This window comes from Danio rerio, chromosome 3 (assembly GCF_049306965.1).
Source record: "Danio rerio strain Tuebingen ecotype United States chromosome 3, GRCz12tu, whole genome shotgun sequence".
Classification (NCBI taxonomy): domain Eukaryota; kingdom Metazoa; phylum Chordata; class Actinopteri; order Cypriniformes; family Danionidae; genus Danio; species Danio rerio.
The window spans coordinates 67,037,244-67,050,000 of NC_133178.1; the positions used below are offsets into that span (position 1 = coordinate 67,037,244).

The 12,757-nt window shown below is 41.1% G+C and overlaps 1 protein-coding gene across 1 annotated transcript in view; it reads right to left on the reverse strand.

Moving 5' to 3' along the window:
• Positions 1-5,724: 5,724 nt before the first annotated feature.
• srebf1 (sterol regulatory element binding transcription factor 1) overlaps positions 5,725-12,757 on the reverse strand; it is a gene marked incomplete at its 3' end in the record, with an annotated part of 26,776 nt that continues 19,743 nt past the window's right edge. Inside the window, 9 exon segments of the mRNA NM_001105129.1 lie at positions 5,725-5,943; positions 6,260-6,371; positions 6,774-6,953; positions 7,948-8,116; positions 9,359-9,491; positions 9,643-9,752; positions 10,129-10,237; positions 10,355-10,523; positions 11,068-11,234. Of these exon segments, the coding sequence (NP_001098599.1) occupies positions 5,725-5,943; positions 6,260-6,371; positions 6,774-6,953; positions 7,948-8,116; positions 9,359-9,491; positions 9,643-9,752; positions 10,129-10,237; positions 10,355-10,523; positions 11,068-11,234 (1,368 nt within the window).

Sequence of the window (12,757 nt, forward strand, 5' to 3'; positions counted from 1 at the left end):
TACAGAAAGTTGGCGAACGAGTAATAATAGTGAATGTCTCGCGGTGTTGCTGCTGACAGAAAATAATGGAGAACGGCTCATCAGGAGCTCGTATAACTTACACGACGGCGACTAAAACCGGCAGCCTGTCCCCCCTGACAAGGAGATCCTCGTATCTTTGGATAAACACAGACGTGACGGCTGATGTCTTTGCTCAATACTTCATAAACATTCGACGCAGATCAAAACATTTGGATTTTACAAACGCTCCAAACGGAAGACTTTAATACAAGCCCAAACCCTGGCAGGGAATACGGATTGGATTTCATTGGCAAACGGCGGGCTTGTTTTCATATAAACGTATATTCATCTGTCTGTAGTTACATAGTGCAAATGGACACAAGCCCGCTGAAGATCAAGATCAGCATCATCATCATCATCATCAAACCGCGCGTTGTTTTTCTTCTTCAAATCACTGAAACGGAGCCAAAATGGCGAAAGCGCGGCAACAAACGCGCCATCAGGAGCTCTTCAAATACACCAGGTTAAAAATCATAAATATTTAACGTATATACAAAGAAAGAACTTTTATAAAGCCTTTATGTCCTCAAATCAACATGAAGAATTCATATACCAGATAACCCAGCAAGCATTTTATGTGTGTGTGTGTGTGTGTGTGCTTAATAAACGTCTCGGCTAAAACAATGCTAAATAATTTAGCCTGAAAATGTAATAGACGCCTAACAATAGTCTATAGTCAAGAATGAATGACTTCACATATGAAGTGTGACTGATCTATAGTTTGTCTGCGAGATGTATCTGCTAAATCTGAGAACATCTTTACATGCTGTACTAAATGAACTTTCTAAACGTCTATTTAACGTCCAAAATGGACTGCTATTAGATGTTTTGCAGATGAGAAAACGCTCTACGTTGTCTTTCAGACCAAGTATTTTGTCCAAATATGAACATAAACACCAAAGATGCCTGCACAATGTGCGAAAGTTAGACGTCTATCAGAGATTTTCGATGGCAGTCCAAATTTAGCCTTGTTTTAGACGATTTAAATTGCATATAACATTTCCATGCATTTGGGTGTTTAAAATAAACTGCAGTCTAATCAATGTTGAATATATTACATTTTAAATGCTCATCTTTTTAAAATGCAATTCAGCTCATAGTAAAAAATGACATGTATTCTGTTCGAAAAGTGGTTAAAATACGGCTAGCTCAAACGAGAAACTTAGATTTGCATACGAACATATAAATGTGGTTATTATGCATTTAAATCACATTCAGCTTATTGAAACTATAACACAAATCTTTAATTAAGCATAAATTACATATAGCAAGTTCATTACCTCCAAACAGATGGAAATTTTATAGGCAAATTCACAAAAGTCGAAATATTTCTGAGTGCTGTGAGGAGAAACGAAGTGTTTTTCCCTCTGTTGTATTGTTGCTTCTCTGAAAAGGTGCTCAAATGGCAAGACTTTCTAACATTCAACCTATAAACTCTATTAGTGTCTATTAATCTGCTGCTAGTGCTAACGTTCCATTCACACGGGGCTTCATCGTCAAAGCTTCCCATTTACTTTGAATGGGTGACGTCAGACGTTGCCGAACCACATTGTGGCGTTGCTCGCTGCAGAAGTTGGGACTAGCTCAACGTTTCAAGCGCCGACGGAAGCGTCAGCCAATCAGATCGTTGTATGCAAATACACCAGCTAGATAGTGGCCTATTGCTGACTGAATTTTATTGGCTGACGCTGCTATGATGATCGCTTCAGCCCCAACTTCAGACACGCCTTCAGTCAAGCGTTGACGCTGAAGCCTCGTGTGAATGGGGCGTAAGTTTTAGCTACTTGTATCTTTTCCGTTATGTTCCTAAGAGCGCATATTTATTCTTTTTAAAAGATACTAAAGCTTTTTCATTAGATACAAGACCTTACTTATTAGATACAGATACGATTAATTACATGCTAGCACTTATTAATAAGATACTAGCACGTCTTTCAGTAGATAATTGTAATTCATTTTACTTTTTAGTCAGTGGAGTACGGTGATCAATTATTGGAATACTGATCAGTTCTGACAGTTTAGTACGTCTGTCAATTGTTCCTAATATTATATATATTAGGGTTGGGTGATGTCGACCAATTTGGCATCGTACGATGTCTAATATGAAACATCGCGATGGACGATGGCATCATCGTCATTGGCGGCGGTGAATTAGTTATGAATAGTTAATTAATTTAGAACAAATAAATTATTTTTAGCCTACCGTTTTAACTACGTGACTCGCACGGTGTTTGTTTTACCCATTACCGAATCAAAATTGAATAAGGATAAGTTACACAGATAATTACCACCTGTCAATCACTTTTTCCGCGGGACTCTTAAATAGGCGTGAATAGGCAGAGTGATCTGTGTCGTTATAATGGCGTTGACAAACTTGGTTGGTAAAAGAGGTGCACAACCAACAGGAAACACTCAAAAACTAAGACTTATTAGTGTAAACAGGGCCAGAGTGTGTATTTTTCGCGAGCGGATTTGCATCGGGGGGAGGGAGGAGGATCGCGATGCTGGCTCAGCATTATGGTGTCTGTCAGCCATTGGCGATGGATGATGGCATGGTCTATCAGTCTAGCCCTTTTATATATATATATATATATATATATATATATATATATATATATATATATATTAGGGATGTCACGATTTTGTAATTCGGTACTGAAATTGTATAAACGTCCATGTCCCATGAACATTTGAGCGCTGTGTAGCGAGTTCCTAAACAGCGCTGATTTACCACTGTGTTCACAAGCTCAACAGAAATGACTATGATTGGCCGAGAAGGTCATCGGTACATCAAACTCACCGCTGTTCACTGAGAATAACCACAGATACAGGAACGTTTTAAAATCATGTCGATCTATAAGCTGACATACAATTGATCTGCTGATAAATCTCAGCTTTGAAACGATCCAGTGTTCCTGTATCTGTGATTATACTCAGTAAACAGCGGTGAGTTCAGTGAATTTTTTTTACAATTTCAGTACTGATAGTATTGAATTCCAGTATTGTGACAACCCTTATATATATATATATATATATATATATATATATATATATATATATATATATATATATATATATATATATATATATATATATATTAAATACAACCAGATATTCGTTACACTATAGTTTGCTTATTCCTAAATAGACACTAGTTTTAATTAGATAAATATTCATTATTAATTGATTAGATAGCAGTAATCAATTAAATACGAGCACTTTTTAATTAATAGTAACAGATATTCAACAGTCACAACTGCCTTTGTGTTGTTTAATCAGAACTGTACACATTAGTTACTAGCAATTGTACTAGTAAAATACTGAAATATACTTAATATAGTATATAATAAATGTGTACTTGTTCTTTAAAAATGTTATTATAACATAAATAATAATAAACACTAGCAGCTAATGGACGCAGGCTGGTATTTAAAGGCGTAGTTCACCCAAAATATGAACGTTTCCTCAACTTTCCTAAACCTTCATGAGTTTGTTTTCTCTTGTTGATGGGATATTGATCAGATATTCTTCAGGATATCTTCATTTGTGTTCGGCAGAAGAAAGAAACTCGGGTTTAAACCAAGTGACGGATGATTTCTGGGGTAAACTGTTGCTTTAATGGAAAAGACACCAGCTAAGAACATTCGTTTGAGCAGCAGTGTGAGAATAAACACTAGTAGAGTGTTCATATTAAATGCTGAAGAGTTTGCCATAGTGTAAAGAGTAAAGCAGATCTCTACAGTGTGTGTGTGTGTGTGTGTGAGCAGAGCGCCATCTGCTGGCCACCGACAGCGCAAAAACAGCTGATCTTTTTAAAAGGGCAGATAAATAACTTAAATAATTCATTAATTTAATATTTTAATAAAGAGGGTCCGTCGCTGCATCATCATCGGTTTACAGTGTGCATGATGAGCGCGTCATGAATTGTTGGGATAAAAAGCAAAGCAGAGGTTCCTGAAGTGAAGAGCTGGCTGTGTGCATGTGTACAGGTTTATATGGTTTACAGGGACACACATTTGTATACTGACTTGATTACACTGCTAAATGTGTCTTGTTTCTAGCCCAAATACCTAAAAAATCTTAAATCAAGACGCATTTTCTTGATATAGGGGTGTTTTTTTCTAGAAGTAAATCAAAATAAATCAAAAGAGTTTTTCTTTAAAACAAAATAAATATTTTATTTAGCTTATTTTAAGGAAAAACTGGCTTTATTTTCACTCCTTATTTCTGAAAACAAGCCAATATTTTGTGCTTGTCCAGAAAATGATTTCAAAATGTGTAGATATTTAGACTAGAAACAAGACAAAAACACAAAGTAGGAAGAGCATTTTCTGCAGTGTGTGGCCTAGTTGGGGGCTAGGCTGCATTATATTATCCCTCTATTTAAAAATGCAAGAATGTATTTAAAAATAAGCATTTTTCACTGTATAAATACATCACGCCTATGGGGTGTCCCTGTAAACCATGTATACAAGTGTTTGTGTTAGTCAAAGTGCTGTGTGTGTAAGTATATGTGGTTTACAGGGACACAAAGCTGTGGGTATGACTTGATTGTACTCTGTCAAAGTGGTTTACAGGGTCGCACCTCCTTTCTCTCGCATTTAAAACACTAAAAAATCATACTTGATGAGGTCGTTTGATATGCAAGTTTTGCTGCAGGTTGGCGTTTAGGGATACTTATTTACTGTATAATATACATTACACCCATGGAGTGTCGCTGTAAACCATGTATGTAAGTGTATATGTGGTTTACAGGGACACAAAGTTGTGGGTATGACTTGTACTCTATCAAGGTGGTTTACAGGGTCGCATCTCGTGTCCCTCTAATTCAAAACACTTAAACATCCAACATAACGAGGTCATTTTATATGCAGATATTGCTGTGAGGGTTAAACTTAGGTTTAGGACCATATCATGAGAGGATTTTACTGTATGAAATGCATTACACCTATGGAGTGTCCCTGTAAACCATGTATACAAGTGTGTGTAAGTATATGTGGTTTACAGGGACACAATGAGTATGACTTAGTTGTACTCTATCAAGGTGGTTTACAGGGTCGCATCTCGTGTCCCTCTAATTTAAAACGCTTAAAAGTCATACTTAATGAGGTCTTTCGATATGCAAGTTTGCCGCAGGTTTGCTGTGAGGGTTGAGTTTAGGAATAGGACCATACCATAAGCAGGTTTTACTGTATAAAAATGCATTACACCTATGGAGTGTCCCTGCAAACCACGTAAACAAGTGTGTGTAAGTATATGTGGTTTACAGGGACCCAAAGTTGTAAGTATGACTTAGTTGTAGTCTATTGAGGTGGTTTACAGGGTCGCATCTCGTGTCCCTTTAATTCTAAATCATACGTAGTGAGGTCTTTTGATATATAAACTTTGCCACAGGTTTACTGTGAGGGTTTGATTCAGGAGTGGATCATACCATAAGCAGATTTTACTGTATAAAATACATTACTCCAATGGAGTGTCCCTGTAAACCATGTATACACGCATGTGTGTGTGTTCAAGTGGAAGGTGCCCAGTTTGATGATAATGTGCTGGCAGTCGTGTGTGTGTGTGTTCAGGTGGAGGTGACGGTGGTGCCGCTGCCCAGTTTGATAATCATCTGGGGGCAGTCGTGTGTGTGTGTGTGTGTGTGTGTGTGTGTGTGTGTTTAGGTGGAGGTGACGGTGGTGCCGCTGCCCAGTTTGATGATCATCTGCTGGCAGTCGTGTAGTGTGCGTTTGTCTCCCAGTTTCTCCAGTGTGCGCGCGGCGTCCGCCAGCATGCCCACCCTCTGCCCAGGAGCCGACAGGAAAGATGGAGGCAGAAACCGGCACGCCAACATCACCGCCTCCGCCTGCTCACGCTGACCCGGGTGGAGCTCACACTCTTCTGATCAGAAACACACACACAGCGAGTTCAGGGTGAGAGGATAACACTAGTGGGATGATCATGAAGCAGTGTCCGGTGTAAAACGGAGTTAATTCAAGGTGTGTGCAAGTATATGTGTGCGTTAGTCCAAGTGTGTGTGTATTCATGTATGCATGTATGTTTGTTTGTTTGTGTGCAAGTATGTCTGCATGAGTGTGTGTGCGCTTGCATATATGCATGTGTGTGTGTATGCATGCATGTATGTGTGTACATTTATGGATGTATGTATTTATGTGTGTACACGTATATATATATATATGTGTGTGTGTGTGTTCACCTATTCTGGCTCCAGGAGTGGCGCGGCGGCGCAGACTGCGGTCCAGCAGCTGGTGTGTGCGTGTTGGACTGGCTCCTGCCATTAGCCGCGCTGTGGCTTCATGCAGGAACAACTGCGCGCACACACACACACACACACACACACACACACACACAGAGAGTTAAATACACACCACAGGGACATGCTAAGGTAAACTGCAGTGTGTGTCTTGTCTTCCTGAGATTAGCGTAGCCTTGTTCTGTCAGCTGCTCTAGACCGCACAGCCTTCATCATCTTCATGAACTCATTCTGTTTACAGAGCTCGCTAAACATGTGCTGGCGTTTCAGCATTCTTCAAAATATCTTCTCTTGTGTTCAACAGAGGAAAGAAACTCAAAGTGTTTTGATGGAGAGGAAAGAGTGAGTAAATGTTCATCTCGGGTGAACCGACCCTCTAAAGCTGCGTCCTTATATGACAGCAGTGTGTGTGAGTGTGTGTGTGTGTGTGTGTGTGTGTGTGTGTGTGAGTGTGTACCCTGCGCGTGGCGGGCCTGAAGCTGTGTGCTAGTCTGCGCAGTGAGCTCAGGTCCTGCTGGAATCCCTGCAGTTCAGCTGGAGACGCTGCAGCCGTCGAGGAGGAGCTGCAGACCTGCTGATCACGCCACACGTTTGTCCTCGTCACCAGGAGCAGATCACACAGCAGCAGCTGCACCAGCTACACACACACACACACATCAGAAGCACATACACTCATCATAAACACACACACACACACACAGAAACACACACGCATAACAGAATAAAACATTCACATTCATACACACAAAAAAATACACACATACAGAAATATCAGAAACACACACACACACACACACATCAGAAACGCAACAGCAGTATTGTTCATGATGCATCTACAGTTCTGCTTCAGGGCTGCACAATCATCATCATCATCATCATCATCAGTAACGCTGTCTGCAGTTTCATATCGCAGAGGAGGACGACACGGCGGCGCAGTGGTCAGCACTGTGGCCTCACAGTAAGAAGATCGCTGGTTTGAGTCCCGACCGTGTCACTTGGTGTTTCTGTGTGGAGTTTGCATGTTCTCCCTGTCAGGGGTGAGCTTTTTTTGAACAAATGAAATGAAATGAAGGCTTTTTAAAATCCCATTCATCAAAAAAAATAATCAACAGATTAATGGATTATGAAAATAACCGGAAGGGCATCCGCTGTGTAAAACATATGCTGGAATAATTGGCGGTTCATACCGCTGTGGCGACTCCAGATTAATAAAGGGACTAAGCCGTAAAATCCTAATACTCCTGAATGTGTTGTTTAAAATGTTGAGTGATCCTGAATGATTACCCATGCCATCGCGATCAGTGCAGTATCGCCCGGCGCTAGCTATAAATGACAGATGCGGAACAGCAGTGTGGTGCAGCCCTGACCTGCAGAGTCCTCCACATCATCACTGAGATGAACACAACACATCGATACGGAGAGCGGGTCGGGCTGGAGGATCAGTGGTGCAGCTCTGTGTTGCACTGCAGGAACATTGCACACTACACACACATGCAATGCAACTACAATGCACTACAGCTCCGCCCAGGACACATGTGCGCGCACACACACACACACACACACACACACACACACACACACACACACACACACACACACACACACACACACACACACACAGACACACAGACCTTGTCGAGTTGTGTGGAGGCGCTGCAGTGCGGGCCGAGGTTCAGGCTGTCTCGGAACAGAACGCTGGCTCTCTCACAGTAGCTCAGGCTCAGCTGCTGGCTCTCGGGTTTGGCCAGCAGGGTGCGCACCGCTTTAAACACGTTCACACACGCTTTCGGGAGAGGACTCCTGCAACACACACACACACACATCCAGATCAATGCATGAACACACAAACACACATCAGAAACATCAAATAACGCGCACACACATCAGAGATGCACAGACACACACACACATCAGAAACACACACATACACATTAAACACCAGAACACACACATCAAACACACACACAAACACACACATCAGAAATGCATAGACACACACCCACACACATCAGAAACACACACATACACATTAAACACGAGAACACACACTCCAGAAACACACACACACATCAGAAACACACACACACACATTAAACACCAGAACGCAAACACACATCAGAAACACACATACACACACATTAAACACCAGAACACAAACACACACACATCAGAAACACACACACACATTAAACACGATAACACACACCAGCAACACACACACACACATCAGAAACATACACACACACACATCAGAAACACACACACATAAATCAGAAACACACACACACACACATCAGAAACACACACACACACACACATCAGAAACACACACACACACATAAATCAGAAACACACAAACACACATCAGAAACACACACATACACATTTAACATGAGAACACACACATCAGAAACACACATAACAGAAACACACACAAACACATCAGAGAAACACACACATACAACACACCATAGACACACACACAAACAGACCAGAAACACACACACATCAGAAACACAACGACAAGCACACACATCAGAACACACACACATCAGAAACACACACACAAACAGAAACACACAAACACCAGAAACACACACACAACAGAAACACACACATCAGAAACACACAAACACACATCAGAAACACACACACACACATCAGAAACACACACACACACACATCAGAAACACACACACACACACATCAGAAACACACACACGCACACATCAGAAACACACACACGCACACATCAGAAACACACACACACACACATCAGAAACACACACACACACACACACACACACATCAGAAACACACACACACACACATCAGAAACACACACACACACACATCAGAAACACACACACACACACATCAGAAACACACACACACACATCAGAAACACACACACACACATCAGAAACACACACACGCACACATCAGAAACACACACACACATCAGAAACACACACACACACATCAGATAAACACACACACACACACACACACAGACAGACAGAGTGTGGGGAAGCGTCTCACTCGGCGGACTGCAGGCTGCGTGGTAAATGCTCCACCGCAGGGTACAGCCTCTCGGCCGCCGCGTCCTCTCCCTGCAGCCAATTAATGACCACCACCACCATTGAAGACCACCACTTAGAGTGCGGGTCACAGCCTGGAGGTCAAGAACACACACACACACTTCTGCTTCAGTGAAACTTTAGGCCCAGTTGCTGCTTTTTACCCCGTCCCCATGTCTTCCCTTCAGCCAGCAGTGCTGTTACTCTCTGATGAGTGGATATTATAGAGCAGTGTGTGAAGCTGACCTGTGACGGTGGCCATGTTGGAGCCGATGGCGAAGGATTGTGTCGTGGCTCCGGCTGCATCAGCAGCGCTGGTCAGCAACTGCAGGTATTCAAGAGCGTCGGAGAACTCGCTGTCAACACACACACACACACACACACACTCAAATGAATACACTTATATTCAAATAAACACAGATGAGGCAGATTTAAAAGCGTCACGGGCAGCGAATGCAAAATAAAGTCGCATCAAAATGAACTTCTATTACATTTAGCAACTAAACATGACTCAAACTTACTCCACACAGTAATGACAATGAGCCAGCCGGGACTCCAACTAGTGACATTCTATCTGTGAGGCCACACTACTAACCACTGAGGCACTGTGCCGCCCACACACACACACACACACCGTACATATATACACATTCATTCACACAAACAACATTAGCAGTACACAAGTTTGTGTGTAGCCTAGCGTTAAGAATGAGCACACACACACAAACGCACCCGTCTCCATCAGCGAGGCTCTTGTCTCCTCTGGGTTGAGCCACACAGTACAGCGCCTTCTCCAGCAGATGCTCACGAAACCCCTGGGTCACCTGAGCCAATGGGTCAACTGCAGACAGGACACACACACACACACACATTAATTCTCTATTCTGAATGTCCTGGAGTCTCTCGTGTGCTCCTCATATATTCAGATGGTTTATTCTACAATGGTTCAGCTGCTGACCTGAGTTTCCGGCCTGGCTGTAGATGCTCTCCCTCGGGGAGCTGCGGATGGTCCAGTCCTCATCCACAAAGAAGCGGTGACCCAGAGGGTGACACAACCACTGCATGGCTGGTGGGACGCTGCCGCTGGGGGACAGACAGGCCTGACGTGCACTGCTCAAAAACACTCGCTGAAACACACACACACACACACACACAAACACCATTTACCACATGAAGAACACACACACACACACACACACACACACACACACAAACAAACACCATTTACCACATGAAGAACACACAAAGACACACAAGAACACAGCAAGAGATCCTGTGAGGGTCAGTTAGGGTTCAGGTTAGGGCTAGGGTTAGGCCACTATCTTTAACCTAGAGAGAAAAACAATAGAAGTCTGTGTAATGTCCTCACAAAGATAGCGAAACAAATGTGTGTGTGTGTGTTTAGCTATACTCAGTTGTCCTCACTCATACAGTGAGATATCAAAACAAGCCACTGCTGTTGACGCTTCACTGCTCCTCACTATTTAAAGGTGCTTATAAATCAGTCAGGAGGTAATAATGTGCGGTTGATTCTGTGAGGGTCAGTTAGGGTTAAGGTTAGGGCTAGGGTTAGGCCACAGACACAGAACAACAGTGGAAGTCTGTGTAATGCCCTCATTAAGATGAAACAAACGTGTGTGTGTGTGTGTGTGTGTGTGTGTGTGTGCTTACAGTAGTGAAGTGCAGCAGGCGGGGAAGGCTGGTTTTGACCCGTAGGGCTGCAGACACATAGACTTCGGCCAGTGTGGCCACAGGGAGGCAGTCTCCAGCACACTCGGCCAGATTGAGGGCACTCAGAGCCATGTGGATGGCAGAGAGGTGACTTCCTCCCAGCTTGCCTGCACGCACACAAGCAGTATAATGATCAGACACAGGATGATTTAGCATATGCTGGGTAAAGCGTGCTGAGGTTTTCTGTCTGCAGTACAGCAGTAGGAGAGCTCACATTGAGCAATTTTGTGTTTAATAGGCGTCTAATAGACATCTAGCATGGATTTCTTGGCTAAAATGAGGCTTCAATTGGGCGGTCAGTGAATAAATGTCTAAGAATAGGCCAAAATAAGACTAATCATCAAATAGACAGATTAAACAGACTTCACATGTGTAGTTATTTAATCCTGTAATACACTGACAGCTAAATTTAGCCTTGATTTGACCAAGACATTCATGTTTACATCTATTAGACATCTGATAGACATCTATTAAGCATCTAAAAGACATCTGTTAAGCATATATTAGACATCTACTATGCATCTATTAAGCATCTGATAGACATCTGTTAAGCATCTATTAGACATCTAACAAGCATCTATTAGACATCTATTAAGCATCTATTAAACATCTATTAAACATCTATTAAGCATCTATTAGACATCTAATAAGCATCTATAAGACATCTATTAAGCATCTACTAAACATCTATTAAGCATCTATTAGACATCTATTATGCATCTATTAGACATCTATTATGCATCTATTAGACATCTATTATGCATCTATTAGACATCTATTATGCATATATTAGACATCTAACAAGCATATATTAGACATCTATTAAGCATCTATTAGACATCTAACAAGCATATATTTGACATCTATTAGACATCTAACAAGCATATACTAGACATCTATTAAGCATATATTAGACATCTAACAAGCATATATTAGACATCTATTAAGCATCTATTAGACATCTATTAAGCATCTATTAGACATCTAATAAGCATCTATTAGACATCTGATAGACATCTATTAAGCATCTACTAGACATCTAACAAGCATCTATTAGACATCTATTAAGCATCTATTAGACATCTAACAAGCATATATTAGACATCTATTAAGCATCTATTAGACATCTAACAAGCATCTATTAGACATCTATTAAGCATCTATTAGACATCTAACAAGCATATATTAGACGTCTATTAAGCATATATTAGACATCTAACAAGCATATATTAGACATCTATTAAGCATCTATTAGACATCTATTAAGCATCTATTAGACATCTAATAAGCATCTATTAGACATTTATTAAGCATCTATTAGACATCTATTAAGCATCTATTAGACATCTAATAAGCATCTATTAGACATATATTATGCATATAGTAAGCATCTGATAGACATCTATTAAGCATCTATTAGACATCTAACAAGCATCTATTAGACATCTAACAAGCATCTATTAGACATCTAACAAGCATATATTAGACATCTATTAAGCATCTATTAGACATCTAACAAGCATATATTAGACGTCTATTAAGCATATATTAGACATCTAACAAGCATATATTAGACATCTATTAAGCATCTATTAGACATCTATTAAGCATCTATTAGACATCTAATAAG